Source organism: Ctenopharyngodon idella, chromosome 5 (genome assembly GCF_019924925.1).
Source record: "Ctenopharyngodon idella isolate HZGC_01 chromosome 5, HZGC01, whole genome shotgun sequence".
Lineage (NCBI taxonomy): Eukaryota > Metazoa > Chordata > Actinopteri > Cypriniformes > Xenocyprididae > Ctenopharyngodon > Ctenopharyngodon idella.
This window is the reverse complement of record NC_067224.1, coordinates 7,883,968-7,907,869: the sequence shown is the minus strand read 5'-3', so window position 1 is coordinate 7,907,869 and position 23,902 is coordinate 7,883,968. Positions and strand designations below refer to the sequence as shown.

The 23,902-nt window shown below is 35.0% G+C and overlaps 1 protein-coding gene across 5 annotated transcripts; it reads left to right on the top strand.

Annotated features, from left to right (window-relative positions):
* The first annotated feature begins 251 nt into the window (after window positions 1-251).
* ccdc15 (coiled-coil domain containing 15) lies at window positions 252-22,258 on the top strand. 5 transcript variants are annotated; one of them, XR_007930392.1, is made up of 16 exons: window positions 252-500; window positions 5,788-6,126; window positions 6,226-6,507; window positions 6,644-6,737; window positions 8,074-8,159; window positions 8,672-8,742; window positions 9,079-12,209; window positions 13,167-13,316; window positions 14,040-14,210; window positions 14,565-14,681; window positions 14,770-14,946; window positions 16,873-16,977; window positions 17,703-17,806; window positions 18,516-18,710; window positions 20,332-20,480; window positions 21,628-22,258. XR_007930392.1 is itself a non-coding variant. In XM_051895080.1 (11 exons), exons 1-11 carry the CDS (start codon window positions 11,865-11,867, stop codon window positions 21,744-21,746), a joined length of 1,542 nt encoding a protein of 513 aa, XP_051751040.1. In that variant the 5' UTR covers window positions 11,745-11,864; the 3' UTR covers window positions 21,747-22,258. The 5 variants fall into 5 exon arrangements, 3 of the variants coding, with proteins under 3 accessions (XP_051751042.1, XP_051751040.1, XP_051751041.1); XR_007930391.1 differs by having other exon boundaries at window positions 253-500; window positions 5,785-6,126; XM_051895080.1 differs by lacking the exons at window positions 252-500; window positions 5,788-6,126; window positions 6,226-6,507; ... (1 more) ...; window positions 8,074-8,159; window positions 8,672-8,742 and having other exon boundaries at window positions 11,745-11,902; window positions 11,999-12,209; window positions 14,040-14,216.
* Window positions 22,259-23,902: the final 1,644 nt, after the last annotated feature.

Sequence of the window (23,902 nt, the reverse complement as noted above, 5' to 3'; positions counted from 1 at the left end):
CGTACTCTCAGATTTGCATTCATCTAATATGAGGTATTTTGTTGCATAATTATCATTTTTTCAAGAAGAATCCAGTTCTTTATTATACTAATTACTCAAGGAAAATTCATTTGTGAAATACAATAAACAGTCAGGCTGTGAAGCAACAACAACCTCCCCACATTAATTACCACCCCCTTCTCCCCCTTACACAAACAGACCTATTCAATGACTCACAAACATGCCATCATGGTGCAATAGTTGTGTGAAAGCATGTACACACGCACACGTGTGTGAGTCCACGTCGGTGCGTGTTTATGCGTGTGCGTTGCCCAGCCTCGGAAAGAATGGCAGGACTCTGAGTTGGGGGACGTGCTCAGAGTGAACAAATCATGCTAATTGTTTTGGGAAGACTGTGAAAGTTAGACCCAAGATGAAGGCAGAGAAGGAGGCTTTCTCTTGGGCATCAGCTGCTTTTGCAGCACCTCTCCTCTTGATCCTTGCAGTTCTGATTCACTCAGGTAAGAGGGACAAATGTCACTTTATATTGACTGACAACACTGAACTGTTGGCCTTGACGAAGAGCTTGTGGCGTAGTAGTCAAAAATTACAGAACTTCTTTTTAGTTTTATATTTTGTATAAGATTTTTCAAGGACTTCAATGTTATAGCATATGTCAAATGATGGGGTGTTTGTAACGAGTAGAAACCAGAAAATAACCATATTATCTATTAGTATAGACAAATACAGAATTTGGACACTTCTGCCACATTTATAATATATGAATTCCATAGCAGGTAACAAAATATGAAATAAATCAGCAAACAAATCATTCTAAAGCTTTTTTTTTTAAACTAATGTCACCTTTTTAGCTTTTCTGAATTTTGTAAACAGTAACTGGTGTCAATGTGATGGATGGTTGGCTATGCAAATAGGTTACACTTTATTTCGATGGTCCACTTTAGACATTGTACTAACTTTAAGTAACTTTGCAACTACATGTCAACTAACTATCTTTAGATTATTAGTAGAGTAGACTGCTAGATTAGGGTTAGGTGTTAGGGTTCTGGTTAGTAAGTTGACATGTTATCATTATATAGTCTGTTAGGTGACAATCAAAATAAAGTGTTAGCAGATATTAAGCAGACAGTCTACTAATACTCTAATGAGAGTTCTTTGACATGTAGTTGCAAAGTTACTTTTAGTTAGTAAAATATCTAAAGTGGACCATCGTGTTTGCCCAAAATGAAATGTTTTGCTTGCTTGCTTTAGAATAAATTTTTGATATTTGGTTATATAATGCAATGACACTCATACATTTTAAGAGTGACTAAATTTACTAAAAATACCTGGAATATTACTACCACACCCAAATGGAAAAAAAAAAAAAAAAGTAGTGTAAAATAAAAAAGACCCATGAGATGCTGTTTCTCTGTGATCTGTAAGTTTTTGCCTATCCGGATGTACCTAGCAGTATCAGAGCAGATAGCAACATTGAGACAATAAGTTACTAGAAGGACAAAGATGGATGGACTACTTCATATTCCTATTTACAACATCATGAAAACCCATTTCTATCCTCACATCGTGACTACTTAAAAGCTTGTTTGTGCTGTACAATTGGCCAATGTTGTCATCAACAGAGCCACAGGAGCCCCGTGTGTCACTTTTCATCTCATCACACTGATTGTTTGTCGCTCTGTGGGCCCTTTTCATTCCAGGAAATTGGGCCAAACAATTCAAGCTTTTGTGTTCTCATCTCTGGCAGGCCCTTCGCACTGTAAGCAGTTACCAGGGAGATGGGCTGTTTCCACACAGGCTTTATTCTGCTGGTTATCAGAGAAAGAGAATACTTTACATTAAATTACTCAAGGCTTTAAAAGCAAATGCGCATATTAGAATGATTTCTGAAGGATCACTGAAGACTGGAATAATTTAGCTTTGCCATTACATGAATAAGTTACATTTTAAAATATATTAAAATAGAAAACAGTTTTTTTTTATTGTATTAATATTTCACAATATTACAATTTTTACTGTTTTTTAATCAAATGAATACTGCCTTTGTGAGCATAGAAGACTTATTTCAAAAACATACCAACCCCAAACTTTAAAGCAGTAGTGTATATTAGTTAGTTGGATTTTGTTATTTGTTTTCTGTCTGTGAATCTATCAGAACACACCTGTGATCCGTTTTTGGCCTGTGACCTAGCCATTTGCTATTACATATGTCATTTGACCCATCACTATCTGAAAGAGCTCAGTTTTAAAGGGTGTTTTAGGCTGTGCAAGTGTCCTGTATGAAGGTTATGGTGTTGTTCTGTCTGGCAATGGGACCTGATGAGTATTATTACGGCTTCATTTGCACAAGATTGCAGTGATGTAAGACAGAAGGCAGGGAGAGGCCTTAACAAACTGACACATTAAGTGTAATCTTCCCTGTGCGTGTGGAAACAATAATAAGGGGAATGCTAAATCTACATGCACTAATGAACAATCATCCAAAGTGAACACATATGGAACTTAAAGTCTGAATAAAATTGATATTCCTATAATTTCTAACCCTCTGGTGCTCCACGGTCATTTTGACAGTAAAACGTTACGTTTTGTTGAATGCACAAAAAAAAAAAAAATTAAAAAATCATGGACATGATTCAAAAAGTTTAAAGGAACACTCCACTTTTTTTGAAAATAGGCTCATTTTCCAACTCCCCTAGAGTTAAACAGTTGAGGTTTACCGTTTCCGAATCCATTTAGCCGATCTCCGGGTCTGGCGGTACCACTTTTAGCATAGCTTAGCATAGTTCATTGAATCTGATTAGACCGTTAGCATCTCGTTAAAAAATGACCAAAGAGTTTCAATATTTTTCCTATTTAAAACTTGACTCTTCTGTACTTACATTGTGTACTAAGACCGACGGAAAATTAAAAGTAGCGATTTTCTAGGCCGATATGACTAGGAACTATACTGTCATTCCGGTGTAATGATCAAGGAACTTTGCTGCCGTACCATGGCTGCAGCAGGCGCAATGATATTACGCAGCGTCTCTCACAAATGTCTCCATGGTTGCAAGGCACGCTCCCTATGCAAGCAGGGGGTCACAGGCGCTGCGTAATATCTGCAGCCATGGTACGGCAGCAAAGTTCCTTGATTATTACACCGGAATGAGAGTATAGTTCCTAGCCATATCGGCCTAGAAAATCGCAACTTTTCATTTTCCGTCGGTCTTAGTACATGATGTAACTACAGAAGAGTCAAGTTTTAAATAGGAAAAATATTGAAACTCTTTGGTCATTTTTTAACGAGATGCTAACGGTCTAATCAGATTCAATGAACTATGCTAAGCTATGCTAAAAGTGGTACCGCCAGACCCGGAGATCGGCTGAATGGATTCGAAAACAGTAAAACTCAACTGTTTAACTCTAGGGGAGTTGGAAAATGAGCCTATTTTCAAAAAAAGTGGAGTGTTCCTTTAAATGGTCCTGAATGGGAAACTAATTTCATCTAGTGGAAACTTTTGGTACTGCGCCCAAACTAAGTCTTACTGAAAACTAATTTTTTTGAGATATCAAGCTAAATTTGGAACACAACTTGTTTAAATTTATGGCTTTGATTTTCTCTCAATTTTAGAGTAAAACGTCTTTTGGAAAATACTTCATATAAAAATTGAATATAGTATTATTGTGCAGTTTGCCATACAAAAAAAAAAAATTTCACTTTAGCAATAATCTGCCAAGTGTCATTTTTAACGCTACAGCCTAAGTTTTGCCTCTTTGTCACCATCTCTGTTTGCAGCCTGCAATTGCAGTTATTTGCGGAATTATCATCTTTACGTGAGTTTATCAGCACGGCTCTTCAGCGCGGATGAATCTAATGTTTGCTGTCAGTCACCACATCGGTGTGGATACTGTACTTCAGAATCACAGATTCTACGTCTTGGTAGTATGAAGAAAATAAGAATTTTCACCGGAACATGTCATCTGAACAAGTAACATGTCTGTCACTTTTGTTCTGACCAACTGAGAAAAAAAGCATTACAATAAACCGCGCTGCCAATGGTGATTAAATTTAACGATCGCTTAACTCAGATCGCGTCAAGCTGTGTAAATTATTATTATTGTTATACTATTGTTCTCAAATTGTTAATGTTAACAACATCAGCATTGCGCGACTATGTGTATTTAGTGTGTATTAGCGTTACCTGTAGATTTCAATTTCTATAGCCAGTCCAAAGTCTTTTGCTTTTGACTACGGGTGAATCTCCAGTTGTCACTGATGATTGTCTTTTAGTCCTTTATGGATTACAATCCGCCATCAAAATGATAAGTTTAATTATTCCAGCTGCTGTGAGAAAAGGCTATAAATGATCTGCTACCAGCAGCATCCTCACATGCCATATAGCTGGGACTCCTTCATGTAATCAGACATGACGTAATGACGCAAAGACGAACTGCTGAATGCTCGAATTTCCCGTGGAAACCTATCAGTACCAATTTTATTAGAAAACATTATTACAAGCTTACCTTTGTGAATCGATAGTTTTGAACACTGGCTGGTTATATACTTGCTCAAAAATTGATTTTGGATAATTTTTAACCAAAAAAAGTTACAGACTGCAGCTTTAAAAAGAGACCAAACTTAAGTCTGTGCTCCAAAGCATTCAAGATTTATTACCGTTTAAGTTGGAAATTTCATTTTCAGGTCTATGCTCAAAAAGTGCATAAATATAATTTAGTATCATAAAATGCCCTAAAAATACAACATATTAAATTAAAAACATTATCGAACTAAAATATAGTACATTAATTTCATTGAAAAAAAATCTGTTATGTTTGACCGCAACAAGAAGAGCACCAGGTTAAATACATGTTATTTATCTTATTGTGAATGTTTATTATTATAATTAAATAGCTTGTAATGATTAATCAAAATGTCATGAAGTGAATCCAAATGTCATCAACTGAGTCTTTCTGTGAAATGACAAACTTCTCTCTGATGATATATGCTGGACTTCTACAATCATTTTGTCCACAAAAACTCTGCCCCTTTCTTGCAGTTTCTTGCATTCTGCCCCCAACCAATCAACACTCGATGCATAGAACCAAGTCCCAGTCCTAAATTTTTTTGATTAAAAAAATTGCTTTTTCGATCTGTTTCACTCAGATGAACATCACAAAAAAGATTTCACCACTTCCGTTACATAGTGACTTTAAAGACTGAAATGCTGAATTTTTATTTAAAAATGTCATGATTTCACAATTGTGTTAAATAGCATCAGTCATACTTTATGCATGTGATAATTATGTAAGTAGTAATTTATCAGACACTTTTGTCCTACAGTGCACTTACTACAGGTTCAATCCTTCTAGAGGAGCCTGAGGTAAAGTGTTTTGCTCAAGAGCATAATGGCTCATGGCTCGCTCCTTGTGTGGATCAAACCATTAACCTTCTGATTATGAACCCTGAGCTTTACCCACCGCACCACTTTTACACCACATGACCATTAGCTGGATGCAGGAAATCCACTATATAGGCTTAAATTTAAGATTTATGTATATGAATTGCACTTAAAATTTCCATCCATTTGGATTACACAGTTTATTAACAAATTAATAAACTTAATATAATGCATAATTGTCAGTCATAAATAAAACAGGTAAGATTCTGCACTCAAAAAACCATGGCACAGTTTATTGCTAACTATTTGCATCCATTTGATTTGAACTTAGACTTGATCTCTTCACATTTTGACAAACTAACGTTAATCTCATAAATCAGATGTTTAATAGATGTTCACGTCACAGCAGGTGTTCAGGGGGTGAACATTACCAGTTTGGAGACGCTGATCAGAGGGACAGTAGGTGGAGAAGCTCTGCTCTCTGTCCGATACTCAAGCACCAGTCTGGATCCTCCTGTAATCAAATGGCAGCTGAAGAGGGACAAACCTGTTACAGTGGTCCAGTCCATTGGCACGGAGATCATTGGTAACCTGCGGCCGGAATACAGAGACCGTATCCTTGTGTTTGAGAATGGTACACTGCTGCTGCATAACCTCAGGCTGTCTGATGAGGGCACTTATGAAGTAGAGATCTCCATCACCGACGACACCTTCACTGGAGAGGGCAGCATCGATCTGACGGTGGATGGTAAGACTCTAGTTTTTTTGTTTTTTTTTTAAAGAAAATCAGACATTGTAGACATTTGTGTAAATCATACCAATAAAATCCTGGCTGATATTTTTCCAGAGCCAATTTCTAAGCCACACGTCCACATGGTCACTTCTACTGTTCTGGAACTGACAGAGAATTTCACGCTAAACTGCACCCATGACACGGGTACAAAGACCACCTATAGCTGGGCAAAAGGTGGCCTTCCATTACTGAATGAGACCCGTCTGCTGCTGTCAGCTAACCAGAAGGTCCTGACCATCACACGCGTACAGGTTGTTGATGAAGATGTCTACAGTTGTATGGTGGAGAACCCTATTAGTAGCATGAGAAGTCTGCCAGTCAAACTCACAGTTTACAGTAAGAATGGGAACATTTGAACATAATAAACAATTTTTAAATATATTGATACTGTATTATATATTCTGTAAATATGTTTATGTAATATTTGTAGTTCTTTAAGAAACAAAATGGCTGAAAATGTTCTTGTTTCCAGAAAGGAGCTCCCTTTATATCATACTGTCTACAGTTGGCATCTTCCTCCTTGTCACCCTTGTAACAGTGTGTGCTTGCTGGAGGCCATCGAAAAAGTATGAATTTATTTTTCTTTGCCACTCATCCATTGTTAAGTTAACAATATTAGTTGTAAATTAAAGGCATAGTTCACCCAAAGATGAAAATTCTGTCATTAATTCCTCATGTCGTTCCAAACCCATAAGACTTTCGTTCATACACATGAATTTGATGAAATCTGAGAGCCATAGACAGCTATGCAACTGACACTTTGACTCTTCAAAAAATTCATAAAGAGATCGTAAAAGTAATCCATATGAACTGAGCAGTTTAGTCCAAATTTTTCAAAGAGACACGATCACTTTATATGATGAACAGATTTAATTTAGACTTTTATTCACATATAAACATTCATAAACTCACACATCAGTTGTGGTAAACAGAAGCTCAAGCATGTTTGCTTGACACGTGCGAGAACCAATGAGGTTCATTCTTGTCTGTTACGCAGCAGCACGTTTGAGCTTCCACAAGAGTTTTTTCTCGCGTGTCAAGCAGGTTTGGTTGAGCTTCTGTTGATGTTCGCTGATCGATGTTTATATGTGAATAAAAGACTAAAATTAAGGCCCTGTTTCGAAACACTGCAGACCCTGTTTTAGTTTGAAAACGGCTGGGTTGTATTTCAATATAAATGGACAAAAATGGAGACTTTCGAAAACGCTGCAGACCCCATTTTAGTTTGAAAACGGCTGGGTTGCGTTTCAGTATAAATGGACCAAAACGAAGACTTCTGAAAACGATGGCATGGCTGCCCATGTTCGCTCTGCGTATCCTTGATGACCGCGTAAACAATAACATGGAGACTGAACTGCAATCTTTGCTGGCTTTGTTGTCATTTTTAGCAGCCATTGTGCAGTTAAACTGCATTTTTTTAATACTGCAGCTACCTACATGCGCAAAAGACAACTGTTACACTTGTACACACATGTACACACATGCCCAGTGTGCATGAACGGTCATGTGACATGCATTTTCGGTTGTGTAGTATAGACGGAGATTGTTTCTGAAACGCTGTGGAAACACCAGTGTAGACGAGGACGCACTAGTGTAAACGGGGCCTGAATCTGTTCATCATATAAAGTGATATCTCTTCAGAAAATATGGAATATGGAAATATGGAAAATATATAAATATGAACTTTTTAAAGCATCAAAGTGTCAATTGCGTACTGTAGCTGTCTATGGAGGGACAGAAGGCTCTCAGATTTCATCAAAAATATCTTAATTTGTGTTCCGAAGATAAACGAAAGTCTTACAGGTTTGGAATGACATGAGGGTGAGTAATTAATGACAGAATTGTCATTTTTGGGTGAACTATCCCTTTAACATATGTAACCATAAATGCTTTCATTAACAGGTCAAAAAAACAGAAGTCCAAAACTATTATACCAAGACCCATTCCACAAAACCACCACATCAGGTATCATGACGTCAAGCCTGAGGGTATGTATTCAATGTTATCATGTTGTTACTTAATATTGATTTACTGTCCATATCGAATGTTCATCAAATTAAATATACCCTGCAGATTTTACTTGATCCCAATTTTTTGATGATTTTTTAAAACAAATAAAAAGAAATGTTCTGATGTATAGTTGATTATCAAAATTATTTTGACTTATCCCTCAGTTTTTAAAAATAAGCAAAAATAGTGTAGTTTGTATTTTTATTAATGTTATTATTCATTTTTCTCTATTATATTATATTATATTATCCATTAATTCTCCAAGCCACTTGTCCTACATAGGGTTGCATGGATGATGGAGCATTAACTTTATATTATATTATATTATATTATATTATATTATATTATATTATATTATATTATGTGTAATTGTTCATTTATATATTTAAAATGATGTCATAACAATAATGGCTGATCATGAGAGCAGGATGCTGGGGCAGTTATTATATTATATTATATTTCATGTTTAATTGTTCGTTTATATATCTAGATGATGTCATCCCAATAATGACTGATCATGAGCGGAGGAATCCTGTATCACTTTACATCTTAAAAGAGAAGGTATTATGACATCATTATTTAATTTCCCTCTCCCAGCACACCCACTTTATGGTTAAAAATAGCCTTTCAAGTGGATGAGTGGTCCATTACCTCAGTAGAGCCGTCTGTGAGTCAGAGAGCAAAGGTTGAACCCGTTTCTGCTTCAGAAACATTTCTTTGCATTACACATTAATATTCATGTTTTCACCACATATTCTAATATACAGTAGAATAGGTTATGATGTTATTACATCTGTGTTACAAGAACAGCCTAGAAGTTTTGCATGTCTTGATAATACGAAAGTGCAATGATGTAGGCGTGCGAAGACTGTAAATGCCTGCACTTGACATCCTCAGGATTCTCCTCCTGGTGAACCGCCGTCAACATGTGAAACATGCACCTCCATTAGCAGCAGCCCTCCAAGCTACAGCAGCTCATTACCTCCTCCATCCGACTCGCTTGAGCCTCCAGCTCGCTCCTCTCGCAGATACCCTCGCACCTCCACCAAATCCCCACCGCACCATCGCCGGAGGAAGGGACACAGTGAGAGCCCACCAGCCCCTTCCTCGCCCCGCAGCCGAGAGTCCGGTCGAGTCTCACAGTCCTCATCTCCAGCCAGGAAGCCTGAGGATCCATCCACCCCTCCACAAGAACCCAGAGGCTCCCCAAAAACATAGATATCGATGCACTGACCACGTCTGCCGAGCCCACATGCTGCAAAAAGTCAGATAATGACCTGCACAAATACTTTTGCATTAATGTATGTAAATATGTAAATACACATATATGTGTCTATGCTACAAAACTATGCATTTCAAACTTGTTTAGCTTTATCATGTTAAGACACGTTTTATTTGAAAGCACATTGTGAATGCTGAGTTGATCTAACACTCTAGGTCTCTTCACTGTCAGAGATGTCACTGGAATGTGATTTGGTTGGCTTGGCAAAGCTTTCAAGCTACATCCACCATCAGCACAGTCCTTCAGTGTTTTCTGACATAGTGTTCTCACACAGTTCCAGTAGTCCAGTGGTTCCCAACCTGGGGTCCGCGTCCCGCTTTGCAGGACATCAGAGTTTGAAAGGGGGTGTGGGAATTATACACTCTAAAAAATGCTGGGTTAAAAACAAACCAAGTTGGGTTGAAAATGTACTAACCCAGTGGTTGGGTTAAATGTGCTAGGCAGTTTTATTTAACCCAACTATTGTTTAAAAATTACTATATGGCTGGCTTAAAATTAACCCAAAATAGGTTGGAAATAAAAAATCAGACACAATTACTAGGCAACAATAATAATCAAAATGTGAACATTTATTAATAATCAATTTAATAAATATTTATTGTTTAATTATTATTCATTAAACACATTAATTAATGTTAATTTCCAACATATTTTGGGTTCATTTTAAGCAAGCAATACAGTAATTTTTAAACAATAGTTGAGTTAAATAAAACTACCCAGCAGGTTGGACAAACCTTTATCACAATCGCTGGGTTTGTCCATTTTTAACCCAACTTAAGTTGTTTTTAACCCAGCATTTTTTATAGTGTATGCTTTGAGTTCAAATAGGGATGTGAAAAAACTACAACATAACTTGACGATACTTTGATGTGTTGTTCTACAGCGTAAATTACACACCCCCTTGCCGAAAATATGATTTTTAAAGCAGATATATTTATTTGTTTCTAGTAAGTAACTAAATAAGACAGTTTGGGGTGTGAGTATGTGCAGTTTTACGTTGTAGAACAAAACTTCAAAGTATCGTCAAGTTACAAGCTTTACTTTACTCATAAATCGAAAAACCCCACTATAAAACCCCATAGGAAAATCTCGAAAGAACCACTGGCGAATTAGGTTCTGATGTCATACCTGCAGCACTTTATACCGTAGCACCCATAGCCACTCTCTAGCAACCAACCAGAATTCCCAAGCAATTGCCTATGAACCACCCCAGCATCCACCTAGCAAGATCTGCATTCAAACTGGCCAAGTATTCAATTGTTTATAATTGTTGTAAACTTCAGGCAATGCTTTGTCAAGCCAACAGTGAATATTTGTGTTTCCTTTTTTCTTTTTTTTAGTTTTTATTTCCTCATTCACTTGAAGAACATGAACTGGCCTGTTTTTATTGTGGTGAATGTTAATGACAAGTAGCCTAGAGCTGATCTGTAAAGAAGATGTTAAATAAATATTGAAAAAGACCTAAATGCAAACTTTCACATATTTGATAGGATTTTACGCAGTGTTTCACCCGCTAATAATCTGAGCGTTATGTAATGGTGTCTCTCTTGCTGAAGTTCATACTGTTCCTGAAAAGGGAGAGACAATGTGTGTGCTGATTCACACAAAAGACACAGTAGGCTCCTTGTTATGCATGGGCACGGCCGTTGAGAACAGGCATTGTAAAGGGAGCAGGCTGATCTTGTGTTGATTCATACCCATGCATAAATGTATAAGTTGGAGACAGAAACCCAAATAAGCACAGAGAATGCTAATAACTTACCCTGTGGAAAAACAATGCCTCAAATAGTTTCAGGCATGAACAAGTTGTAAAAGACTACAAAGAGAAGCATAAGTAGGACATTACATAACAACAATGGTTATTTAGAATGATAAAAATGACTTCCTTTCTTTCTCGTCTGCATTTAAAAAAAAAAACAAAAAAAAAAAACGTTACATCTTTGCAGAGAGGCTGTAAATAAATAGATAAATAAAAACTCGGTTTTAAATTGATAGCCTACACAATATACATTAGATTTATAATTTAAAAAAAAATAGTGGTATGAAACTGTGTAAAACCACCATATTTAATTTTAGTCGCTTAGGTTAGGTCTTAAGGCTGGGCTTGGCTTGGGGGAAAAGTAGTATAATTGGCGTGGAACTAAAACGAGCATGTAGTCTTTTTCCTATCGAACCTACATTTGGGAGCACATCGGGCGTGACCAAATCGCTACAGCTTTTGAGCGGCGTTACTTTCGACAAATAAAATCTTAACTTTACAAAGCTGTGGCCAATAGAATCATAAATGGGCGGGTCTAAAGCGGTTGTGATTCGGTTAGCGTCACTGACAACGGAGTTTTAATTCTGTCAGTTACAGAAGTAGAAATATGAACGTTATTTGCATGAGGACAGTAACAACATAATGAATTCCTGTCCTTTAAAAAGACTTATATTAAGAAGGTTTGTTTTTGCTTGAAGGGTCAATGTTGGGCTTGCTAATAAGGTCTGAACATCGAAAAGCTGTAAATGATAGTTATACCCATTCATATCTACCAGATTTTATACGAAGATGAATCAAGCAAGAACAGCTAAGGAAAGGGTTTGCTCTTCGATAACGCAAAAGAATGTATTAAAAGAAAATAAAAGGATAACCTCTGGACACAGAAGAAAGACCAAAGATGTGAGAGTGTTGGCAGAGAGGAACCCGGCTGTGGCGCCTGTGGGTGTTTGGGTGGAGAGTGGAGATGAGTGTCAGGAACATCCCGCGGTAAGAACTTACATATGAGAGATGTAAAGATGTAGTTAAACACGAGCTTCACTGACTGCCACCAATACGGTACACGTTGGTCTCGCGCTTACTAAAGCGTACCCTTACAGTGATGATTTTGGTCTGTCGCACATTTCTAACTTAGAAAAAGCTGCCAAGAAACACTCCCACATTTTTTTTTTCTTTAATTTATGGGAAAAAGAAATAACAGTAACTAATTACAAACCAAAATCTAGGCCCAAACTAGCTGCCACTAAATTCTGGCTACAAAAACCCTGTTACATCGCCATATTATCAGGGTTATTATATTTACAACTAAAATTGAAATAAAATGAAATCTTGAAAAACTTAAACTTACTTTTTCAGCTAGTTGCCAATTCAGCATTTCAAATTTTTGTTTAGTTTAAGTTGAAGTACTAAAATAACTAAAACAGAAATGAAAATTAATAAAACTATATAGACACATTTAAATAAATAAATAAAAAGTGACAAAAACACAACAAAATTACTAAAAATGTAGCTAAAATGGAAAATATAAAAATATAAACTAGCCTAATTCAATAATAATAATACAAAAAAAAAAAAAAAAAATATATATATATATATATATATAATAGTATATAAAAGATACTAAAATAACACTGGCTGTTACTTATAATTTATTTTCATTTATTTTATTATTTATACATTTTGTCTATTTAAATAGGCTCATTTTTTTTTTTTTTTTTTAATGTAAATGTATTATTTATTTATTTATTCTGAAGCTGTTTTTAGACATATCCCAAATTTTGATAACAGGGTTGCAAAACCCCAGATAAATAGGCTCACATTAAATTACCTCTTGAGTTAAAGAAAAACAGAAAAGGAAAAATACTTCAGGCCCTATTTTGTACTTATTTGTGGAAAGTGTCTACTAACCAGGCATGTAATGTAAATCTAACCCTGTGTGTGGGGCAGGTCCGGGCTTTGCTTACGGAAGAGCTTCTAGAGGAGACCCGACGAGAGAAAGAGGAGAGTTTGCGCCGATTTCAGGATGCAGTTCGTAAACGTGTTTCGCAGCAGGCCCTTCTGCGCAAACAACAGCAGCTACTGAAATCATATGAGACAGTAAGAAATGTCTGTTAATGAGCAACAGAGGATGGCACTCTTTTTCCATCAATGTTGTATATGTTGTGCTGCTTAATATTTTTGTGGAAAACGAGATGCATTTTTTAAAGAATTTTTCTAAAAAAAATCTTTAATGTCATTTTTTACAATGTAGGCTAATGCGTCTGTACTGAATAAAAGTATTATTTATTATATACTATTATATTATTTATTAATATTTACATTTTTGGTTTTAATTTTAGGGTTAGGGTTAGTTGAAGTTTTTTGTAATTTTTTTTAAATATTTCTATTTAGCTTTCATTTATACTTATTTCAGTTTTAGTTTGAGAAAATTTCAACTCAAGCTTATTTTTTCAGTTAGTTTTTCATTTATGTTTTGCATCTAATATTAATATTGTATTTCAGCTTTACTTCAGTTATGGACAACAAGTTTTAGTCATTTTAGTTTAGTAAACAATATCTGATAAAAGTATTATTTTGAAAAAAATCTTACTGACTTCAAACATTTAAACAGTAGTGAACACGGTGTAAAAAGTTACTAGTTTTGAGCACATCAAATATTTGTGAAAAGTGCCTTTAGTATTTTATTGTCACCAACAACCATAAGCTTGAATAGCTGTGTGGAAAGTCATGATGCCTTATTCTAACAAATGCTCAAATACCCACACTCAAAAAGTCATTTGTGTGAACACTATCTTCTCTCTTTTTTTCTTTTTTTTTCAGGTTGAATGTGAGGGTAAAGTATTGCAACAAACCAGCAAAGCAGCCCATCGCCTTACACTTCAAACCAATTTATTCCCTTCCTGGACACATGGGGAGCGAGCTATCTGCAGTCCCAGCTTTGTCAGTGCTCACGGGACAGAGGCCAGTTTTTCCACTCAGCACACGCATCATGTACGGGTATTTACAGGCAGATTTCATCAAGTGCAACATGGTCCTGAATCAGCATCTTTGTTGATCCTGGAGCAACATTCCAGTCAACCAGTCAGATCTGAGGGACAAGATTACAGTTTATGTCAAGTTTAGTCTTGCAACCAGGGTGCAAGTGCTTCAACATCAGTGTTATCCACATATCATTTCCCTCTGATTTTGGGGATAACTTGGGTTTAGAGGTAGGGATATGGTTAGGACTGGAATGTTGTTCCAGGATCAACAAAATGTGTTCTTTTGCTTCTGTCTGGATCATTTTGCTTGCATGTTTTTGTCAGAATCTAGATGTAAGGGAGTGTTTCTTGACACTTCTTCCAGGTCAGTAAAGTCAGGAAGCAGGTGAGACACAGACTAGCTGCTCGTCAAACAGTGCAAGAGGGAGATGAACTATCACAGCTACCTGGTGGGAGATGGAGAATATCCCCAGCTAGAAATGTGAGTCATGCATGATGCATTTGGGTCATTTCTGAGACCTGAACGTTCAGTGTTGTAGTATTAATATCTTCACATTTGTTATATACAGAAACCTGAATCACATACTTTAAGAGATCAGAAGGATTATACTGAAGGTTCAAATGATGGAGGAGAGGAAAACGAGCAGAATGTTGACACGGAAGATGAGCTGCTGTTGGGGCAACATGATCAACCTTTTCATTTGCATCACCACAGAACCAAGACTGTAACTTTTCAGAACGATATGGTAAGAAGTCCTGTGTGGCCTTAAATTTAGTCCCAGATGGCACACCTACGTTAATAAAAAAGGAAGGAAAAGTTGGCACTCCACAGCTCCAGCTACCTGACTGCAATAGAAAATACCAACACCAAAACGAAATATCAAAAATAATGCAATAAATCCATAAATACAAAGCAATGCCATTATTAAAGAAAAGGGCGAATATACCTATGTTAATAGACATACAATGTAAAAAAAAAAAAAAGTGCACAGGTTTTTATCACTCTGCTGGAAAGCAGGGCTTTGCTTATAAATGTGTCGGGACTGCTACAAAGCTTCTGAGGAATCTTTGGAAGACATGAAAAGTAAACAAAATATCCATAAGAACAACATTATATCCTGCTTTGTTTGTGCACTCTGCCCATTAAATAAGTGTTGAATAGATTTACACACGCATGTCTTCAGTGTTATCTATATCAAGGGTTTTAGATGCCAGAGACCCCCAAATATGATCACCCTCGTATGGAAGCTTGTTTCCGTCACTGAATAAAAAATAAAAATCTCAAGTTGACATCTCACAATTTTTTTTCTCAGAATTGTGTGATATAAACTCGCAATTGTGAGTTATAAAGTCAGAATTGCGAGATATAAACTCATATTTGCAAGTTATAAAGTCAGAATTGTGTGATATAAATTCACGATTCTGACTTTTTTTTTCTCAGAATTGTTTATATCTCCCAATTCTGACTTTATAACATGCAGTTATAAAGTCAGAATTGTAACTCACGATTCTGAGAAAAATTCCTCAAAATTGGACTTTATAACTCACAATTGTGAGTTTATATCTCACAATTCTGAGAAAAGAAGTCAGAATTACAAGATATAAACTCGCAATTGCGAGAAAAAAAGTCAGAATTGCGAGAAAAAAGTCAGAATTGCGAGTTTATAACTTGCAATTCTGATTTTATTTCTTGCAACTGTGAGTTTATATCTCGCAATTCTGACATTATAACTTGCAATTCTGACTTTATTTCTCACAATTCTGAGTTCATATCTATGTAAACTTGCAGTTGTGAGGAAAAAAGTCAGAATTGTAAGATAAAAAGTCGCAATTACCTTTTTTTATTTAGTGGCGGAAACAAGCTTCCGAGGGACCTCCATGCTAAAATTTAGAGGCAGTGATATGTATTCATCTATAAAGACCCAATTTATACTGTGAAAAATTTATATTATAAATATAAATATATTGTAAATGATTGAGTTTCTGCTACGTTACATTATCAAGTTTTTTTTTTCTTCTCACTAAAATATTGTACTCTTAGAGGTCTGTCAAAGTTAACATAAGATACTAATAAAATACATTTTTTTTTTTACATTTATATTCTCCAGATTTGATAATATTGCTATTTCTTTTTGCTTCTAACTATCATTGTGATCATTTTATTCTATTAACAATGTTAGCTTTTAACACTAAAAACATTAAATGTCCATATAGCTTTGTGGGGGAAAAGTTAACAAAAAGTAATTGACTTTAGTCAGTGACAATATAGAAGCAAATTATTTCGTTTAGAAAAAAAATTGTTTTCTGGTCTTTCTGTATCTTTCTTTCTGATCTTTCTTTCTTTATGATCTGTAATATCACACATAATATTCTTCTCACACAGTACTTTTAATACATGAGAATATATAGCTGCTTTATATTTTAGACAAAATACTTCTGTCATCTTGTAATGAGATACCAGGTTTTTGCATACTTAAATATGATTGTAATATAATTGATTTTTTTTTTTTTTTTATACATATACCTTAGATAGCCTGTTTAAGTTGGTGCTTCTGAATAAATATGTACTTTCTAAATCAGTGCTGTTCAAGCTGTCTTACACCAAATGGCCTTTATGAAATTTTCAAAACAATATGTTATTATTTCATGTATACAATTTGGTGTCTTTGTAGGTCTATGAGCCAGATCCCATGGTTTCCTGCACAGGCTTCACAACTGACTACAGAGCTTCCCAAGTGCTTTGGCCTCATGAGAATCAGGAGGAGCTGAAGAGGCAGGTGAGGAATCACACTTTAATTAGAATAAAGTCTCCTCTTTAAGCTTTTTTTATTAGGGAAAGTAATGTAGTTTTTATAAACATGCATGTAAATGAAACTGAATATCTGATTGTAAGCATATTACACTGAAAAATATACATAATTCTTATGTACTTTACTGTTCAAAAGTTTGTGGTCAGTAACATTTTTTTATGTTTTTGAAAGAAGTCTCTTATGCACACCAAGGCTGCATTTATTTGATTAAAAAAAAAAATCAAAATACAGCAAATTACTGTAAATAATGTACATTACTGTTACATATAAAATATTATTACAATTTAAAAAAAATGTCTATTTTAATATATTTTATATTTCAGAAATTAGATTCTTATGATTATCAATGTTGATCATCAACAGTTGTGCTGCTTAATATTTTGATGAAAACTGTCATACATTTTTTCAGGATTCTCTGATGAATAGAAAGTTCAAAAGAACAGCATTTATAAATTATTTGAATATTAAATAAATGTTTTTACTTTTTACTGTCACTGTTGATCAATTTAATGCATCCTTGCAGACTAAAAGTAATATTTATTTATTTTTAAAAAAATCTTACTAACCTCTAACTTTTGAACTGTAGTGTATTTACTGTTTAGTCTTGATTTAGGTGGAGTCTTTTTTACAAAAAAAATAAATAATAATCATAATAATATTGTTTTCTTCAAGCGCTAACTGTATTGTTTCAGAGGCAGTCTCAGTTCCTCATGTATCGACGTCACTTCATGGACATTGAGCGAGAGCAAGTGAAGGAGCATCAAAGGCACAGGAAACATCTGAAGAGAACTGCAAGGTCGAACCTCACCACATGTTCACAAACATCACATGTTTGTCTCTTTTCTACAACAGTATCACATTTACATATTCATAAATTCACTGCTACTGAAAAAGATGTCTATTTTCATTTCTTTCCGCATAACGCGGAATTGCTCACTTCTCTTTTGGTTTCTTTCCTGTTGTCTATGGGAAACAGTTTACATAGCTGAATAGTTACTGTAAAATAATAAACCAAAAATAAGACAGTGAGCAGGGTGCCAGGTCTTTGTGACAAAGACCAATATAAAAAGACATGACTTAATATTCTAAAATGTCACTTCCATCACAAATACACAGATTTTAAAGTTCCTAACTATTATGCAGTTTCCTTTTGATTCCCAGAAAAACACACTTATTGTTAAAATGTTGTCATGTTGTCATCTATTGATGATAAATAATTTAGGTAAAAGTAAATAGATTCAAACTTAATTTATATGTATGTGCACATATGATTTTTTTTTTTTTTTTATTTACTTGCATTTTTATTACAAATAATAAAAAAGTTTCATTTTAGTTAATTTTAGTAACCAGTCCCTACGCTTAACTGCATGTCTTTTGCACTATTGAAGCAAGTAACCACACATAATTTTCCTTTCATTAAGTTGTCCAAGAACACAAAAGACTTCATGTTGCGCTTTATATTGTACTTTCTTTTATAAACCCAGAGAACTTTTTGCTGTGTGTAGGATTAAGAATGAAAAAGAACAACTCAGGAAAGCTGAAGAGAAGAAGATGGAAATGCAGCGACAGCAGGAGGAAGAAAGAAAAGACATGGCTGAGAGGGAGTATTTGATTTTGGAGCGATTGAGGCTTGATGAGGAGGAGGCAGCAGAGAAGGTAGAGCGACGAGAAAGAACAAAAAGGACCAAAGAAAGCAAACGGTACATAGAGCCAATATATGCACAACTATTGTCATGTTATGAGTATGTTCCTTATAACCAAAAATACACTACTGTTTAAAAGTTTGGGGTCAGTAAGATTGTTTAATGTTTTTAAAAGAACTCTCTTCTGCTCAACAAGGCTTCATTTGATCAAAAATATGGTAAAAACAGTAATATAAATGAAATAATATTCATGTAAAATAACTGTTTTCTCTTTTAATATATTTTATAATGTAATTTATTCCTCTTCTGGCAAATCTGAATTGTCAGCATCATTACTCCAGTCTTCAGTGTCACATGATCCTTCAGAAATCATTCTAATATGTTGATTTGCTGCTCAAGTAATATTAGCTATGTTTCCAAAGAAGCGAATGTAATGTAAGCGCAAAATTGGAATATTGCATAAAACTTCCTGGGAAATTGCCGCAAAATATCTGTAACAAAAATGGAAGTTGCTGCAATCAGTAAAGCCAGTGTGGCTCTTTTTTCCTCCATCATAAATGACTTGTGCCTCAGAGCATTTATAGTTCTTTCATCTGCATGCTCTATGTATCTTGCGTTCTTTACTGTCTTTACTGTAACTTTTGATCAATTTAATGCAACCTTGCTGAATGAAAGTACTTTCTTTAAAAAAAAAAACTATCTTAAAAAATGAAAATTCTGTCTTTAATTACTCACCCTCATGTCATTCCACACCCGTAAGTCCTTCGTTCATCTTCGGAACACAAATTAAGATATTTTTGATGAAATCTGATGGCTCAGTGAGGCCTCTATTGCCAGCAAGACAATTAACACTTTCAGTGCCAAGAAAGCTACTAAAGACATATTTAGAACAGTTCATGTGACTACAGTGGTTCAACCTTAATGTTATAAAGCGACGAGAATACTTTTTGTGCGCCAAAAGAACAAAATACTGACTTTTCAGATGGCCGATTTCAAAACACTGCTTTGAAGCTTTACGAATCTTTTGTTTCGAATCAGTGGTTCTGAGCACCGAAGTCATGTGATTTCAGTAAACGAGGCTTCTTTACGTCATAAGTGTTTTGAAATTTCAATAGTTCACGTAACTTTGGCAGTTTGATACGCGATCCGAATCACTTATTCGAAACAAAAGATTCGTAAAGCTTCAAAGCAGTGTTTTGAAATCTCCCATCACTATATATTGTTGAAAAGTTGTTTTTGGTTTTTTGGCGTACAAAAAGTATTCTTGCCGCTTTATAATATTAAGATTGAACCACTGTAGTCACATGAACTGTTTTAAATACGTCTTTAGTACCTTTCTGGGCATCTGAAAGTGTTAATTATCTTTCTGTCAATGGAGGCCTCACTGAGCCATCGGATTTTATCAAAAATATCTTAATTTGTGTTCTGAAGATGAACGAAAGTCTTACAGGTGTGAAACGACATGAGGGTGAGTAATAAATGACAAAATTTTTATTTTTGGGTGAACTAACCCTTTAATGACCCAAAACACCATGAATGCTAGTCTACACCATAAAAGCCATAACCATAAACAAACTGTAAATTCACCATAAAATATATTGTTTTACATTCAGTAGATCAGAATTGTATTATAATAACTTGTAATGACCTGTCATTGCGTGTGATGATTCTATGACAGGTACATTGAGGCAATACGGGCTCTACTAAAAGAGAAACTGGAGAAGGACAAAGTAGAGCTGCCTCCTCTGTGTTCTTGTGGAGACACTTTCTGGGACAGCCATCCTGATACCTGCGCCAACAACTGTATCTTCTACAACAATCCAAAAGGTAAACTGCTCACTCTGTATCCGTTTCCTTTTATATTTTAGGATAATTATAGTATATCCTATTGCTCCTTTAATGTAAATTATTTGAATGTCCTGTGACGCTGTATATTGAGTTTTTGCCCTAACAAGCAACAAGTGACTCAACATTTTATTAGTTGCTTGGATCCTATTTCTGTGGTTTTGTGTCAGATAGGTCCACCCACAGTGACATATCATCGGTCCAAAGTCCTGCTCCTCATAACTACAGAATGAATTTCAGAAATGTTCTGATTGGTTGTGATTGTGTTGTTGGAAAGGAAAGCTTGTCACGCTGTTCCTGGTTAGGAAATGATTTTACTCACCGTACCATGACTGGACAGATGATACAGTACATGTGTGCCTCTGTCACAGCTGACATCTATTGTTTTTCCACTTTCCAATGACATCTCATAACTGTTGATATTTTTCCCAGACAGTGTGAAGTTTAATCATGGATTTAGTTCATCATTGGAACAGCCTTATTTTAGAACAAGATGAAAACAAGTTTTAAATACCCTTATGAAAAAGAAGTACACTTTGGCATACATTTTAAAAGAGAACTTACGGTTATAAAACTAAATGGAATGTTTTCAGATATTTAACTGAATGTGATTTACAATTAAATGATAATGTATTATAGTTTGAATGTATATTAAATCCACTAATAAGTGCTTTTTTTGACCTACTTAAGTTTAAGACTTAAGTACATCTTTGTACGCAATCTCATAATTGTTTCTATTGTCTTCGAAATATGGTTAAAAGTGCACTGCCGAATATACTGACATTCTGACAAGCATTTATAGTGATGAAGTTGCAAATTAGTACATATTAACTTTAAATGTAATGTCAAATAACACACTGCAAGTACTTTACATGTGCTTTTGTATGTAAGTCTGCACATCAAAATAAGTGTACTTCTTAAAAGCATGATCAAAAATTATTAAAACATGATTTAAAATGTACTTTAAAATAAAGTTTCATTTTACATTATTAAATAAACAATAAACCTGGCATTGTATATTATGAATATTGTTGGCTCCTTGACAAAGTGCTTTGTTCCTCACAAATAAAAGCGTCTACTAAATGCATAAATGTAATGTATTTGTTTGTGTATTTATTTTTCTTCTCAGCGTATACTCAGGCTCTGCAGTCTGTATTGCTAAGCTGTGATCTGAAGGAAGGAGGCCTTGGACAATATTCATCCACCTGGAAGCCATCCTCTATGGATGTCCATTCTCAAAGGAAGTGATTGTTTTAAATCTTTAGAGTCATTATTGAATGTGTTTTAAGACTGGACAGCCTGAAGTGTTATGTTGTATTAACTTAAAAGGATAGTTCACCCAAAAAGGAAAATTCTGTCATCATTTACTCAGCCTCAAGTTGTTCCAAACCTGTATGAATTTCTTTCTTCTGCTGAACACAAAAAGATATTTTGAAGAATGTCAATAACCAAACAGTTGATGGACCCCATTGACTTCTATAGCATTTTTTTGTTTTCCATCAACTGTTTGGTTACCCATACTATTCAAAATAACTTATTTTTTGTTCAGCAGAAGAAAGATATTCATACAGGTTTGGAACAACTTGAGGCTGAGTAAATGATGACAGAATTTTTCTTTTTGGGTGAACTATCCCTTTAATGAGTTCATGGTGTAATATTTTTTGTATTGTACTCATTGATGGTTTTAAATAAACGGACATACCTTAATGTGACCAACATTTTTACCGTTTAAATAAAACTTACTGAACTGAGAAATTCAATTTTGTGATTGTTTATTGTGTCGCAGGTTGGTTTTCTTTGAGCACCTAAATGTATATGTGACCTTTATACACTTTTTCAGCCATTATACAAACAAAATGAGAAATTCAATTAGAGATACACTATCACCTGTGAAGGCCTCATTGACACAACAGCCAGTGGCACAGATCCCCAACAAACCTGTCTCCTACCAGCATGATGAATCCGATCTTCAAACAGATGGAACTAGATTAAATATTTTGACTTTCCATCCCCACCCGACTTCTGACTTGTAACGCTGGCTGAATCATAATCACATAGTGTTCGTTCGTTGGCCAGAGGAGAACTGGCCCCCCGACTGAGCCTGGTTTCTCCCAAGGTTTTTTTCTCCATTTTGTCACCTGTTGGAATTTGGGTTCCTTGCCGCTGTCTCCTCTGGCTTGCTTAGTTGGGGACACTTAATATTCAACAATATTACTGATCTGCTTTCATTGATACCATTGTATGAGAACTGAACTGAGCTGGACGATGACATCACTCTCCAGAGCTGCTGTATAGATAAATGAACTAAATTAATAACTAATGATTTTTACAATGGAAATTAATCAGTACTGAACTTACATAAGCTGGACAATGACACTATTTTCTTCTAGAGCTGCTGTACAGGCAAAACAATCTTTAATACATTATTTCCCTGCTATTACTATAAAGCTCATTTGAAACTATCTGCATTGTACAAAGCGCTATATAAATAAAGATGACTTGACAAAACCCCTGATCATATGCTTTAGTATCTGGTTGAGAAGTCAGTAAATGAATGGAAGTCATTTTTTTCTGTCTGTGTCTGTGGAAATAAGTATTTATTTCCACTCCAGAAAGCAGCATCCTAATTTCTAGTCAAATGTAGGTTATGATTAGTTTGATTCATACAATCTTGGGTTTATTTGGCATATTACATTTGTATTTGTATCGTCAGTGCAACTTGTGCTCATGAGTTAAAAAGTTATAGTAAGCACATTCAGATTTGGCATATATATATATATAAACATATATATATATATATAAACAAATACTTCTTCTGACCCCTAAATCTGAATAGATGAGCAAAAAAGGAACTAAGGAGCTTTATTTTGATTATTATCAATAAATTCAACAACTTATTGAATATGTGTCAAATATCACATAAGAAAGAAAGAAAGAAAGAAGCCATTCAGGATCATGCATTACAGTGATTTTATCACAATTAAGGTTTATTTTACCCCTGCTAACTGACAGTGGTGTATTGCTTTAACTCAGGACCATAACAACCATAGACCAAAGTTTCCCAAGCTGGGGTCTGCAAACCCCTGGCGGTTCCTGTTCAATTAATGAAACAATAACTAAAGAATAAAAAGGTCAAATTTAAATAAATAATCTGAAAATAATCAAAATGAAACTCTTACTAAAAAGATTAAATATTTTGTGTCATCACATCGACATCAGAGAACCATGAACATGCATCAATGTTACTAAATTATTGAAATATTAACTTAAATTCTGAGAGAGTACTAAATAAATATTCTCTAAATACATACTTAAGTGAATATTTCAGGTCATAGTGGTTCGGCTGACAAAAGTTTGTGAACCCCTGCCTTCCCAGAAGAGCCGAATAATGAAGGCTTCATTTA

What these genes read in the sequence shown, in the direction of transcription:
- ccdc15 (XM_051895080.1), top strand. Translation starts at nt 11,865, where the DNA reads ATGAATTCCTGTCCTTTAAAAAGACTTATATTAAGAAG. An exon ending in TACTGAAATCATATGAGACA is followed by an intron (nt 13,317 to 14,039) that starts GTAAGAAATGTC and finishes TTTTTTTTTCAG; the next exon opens with GTTGAATGTGAGGGTAAAGT. An exon ending in CTTCTACAACAATCCAAAAG is followed by an intron (nt 20,481 to 21,627) that starts GTAAACTGCTCA and finishes TTTTCTTCTCAG; the next exon opens with CGTATACTCAGGCTCTGCAG.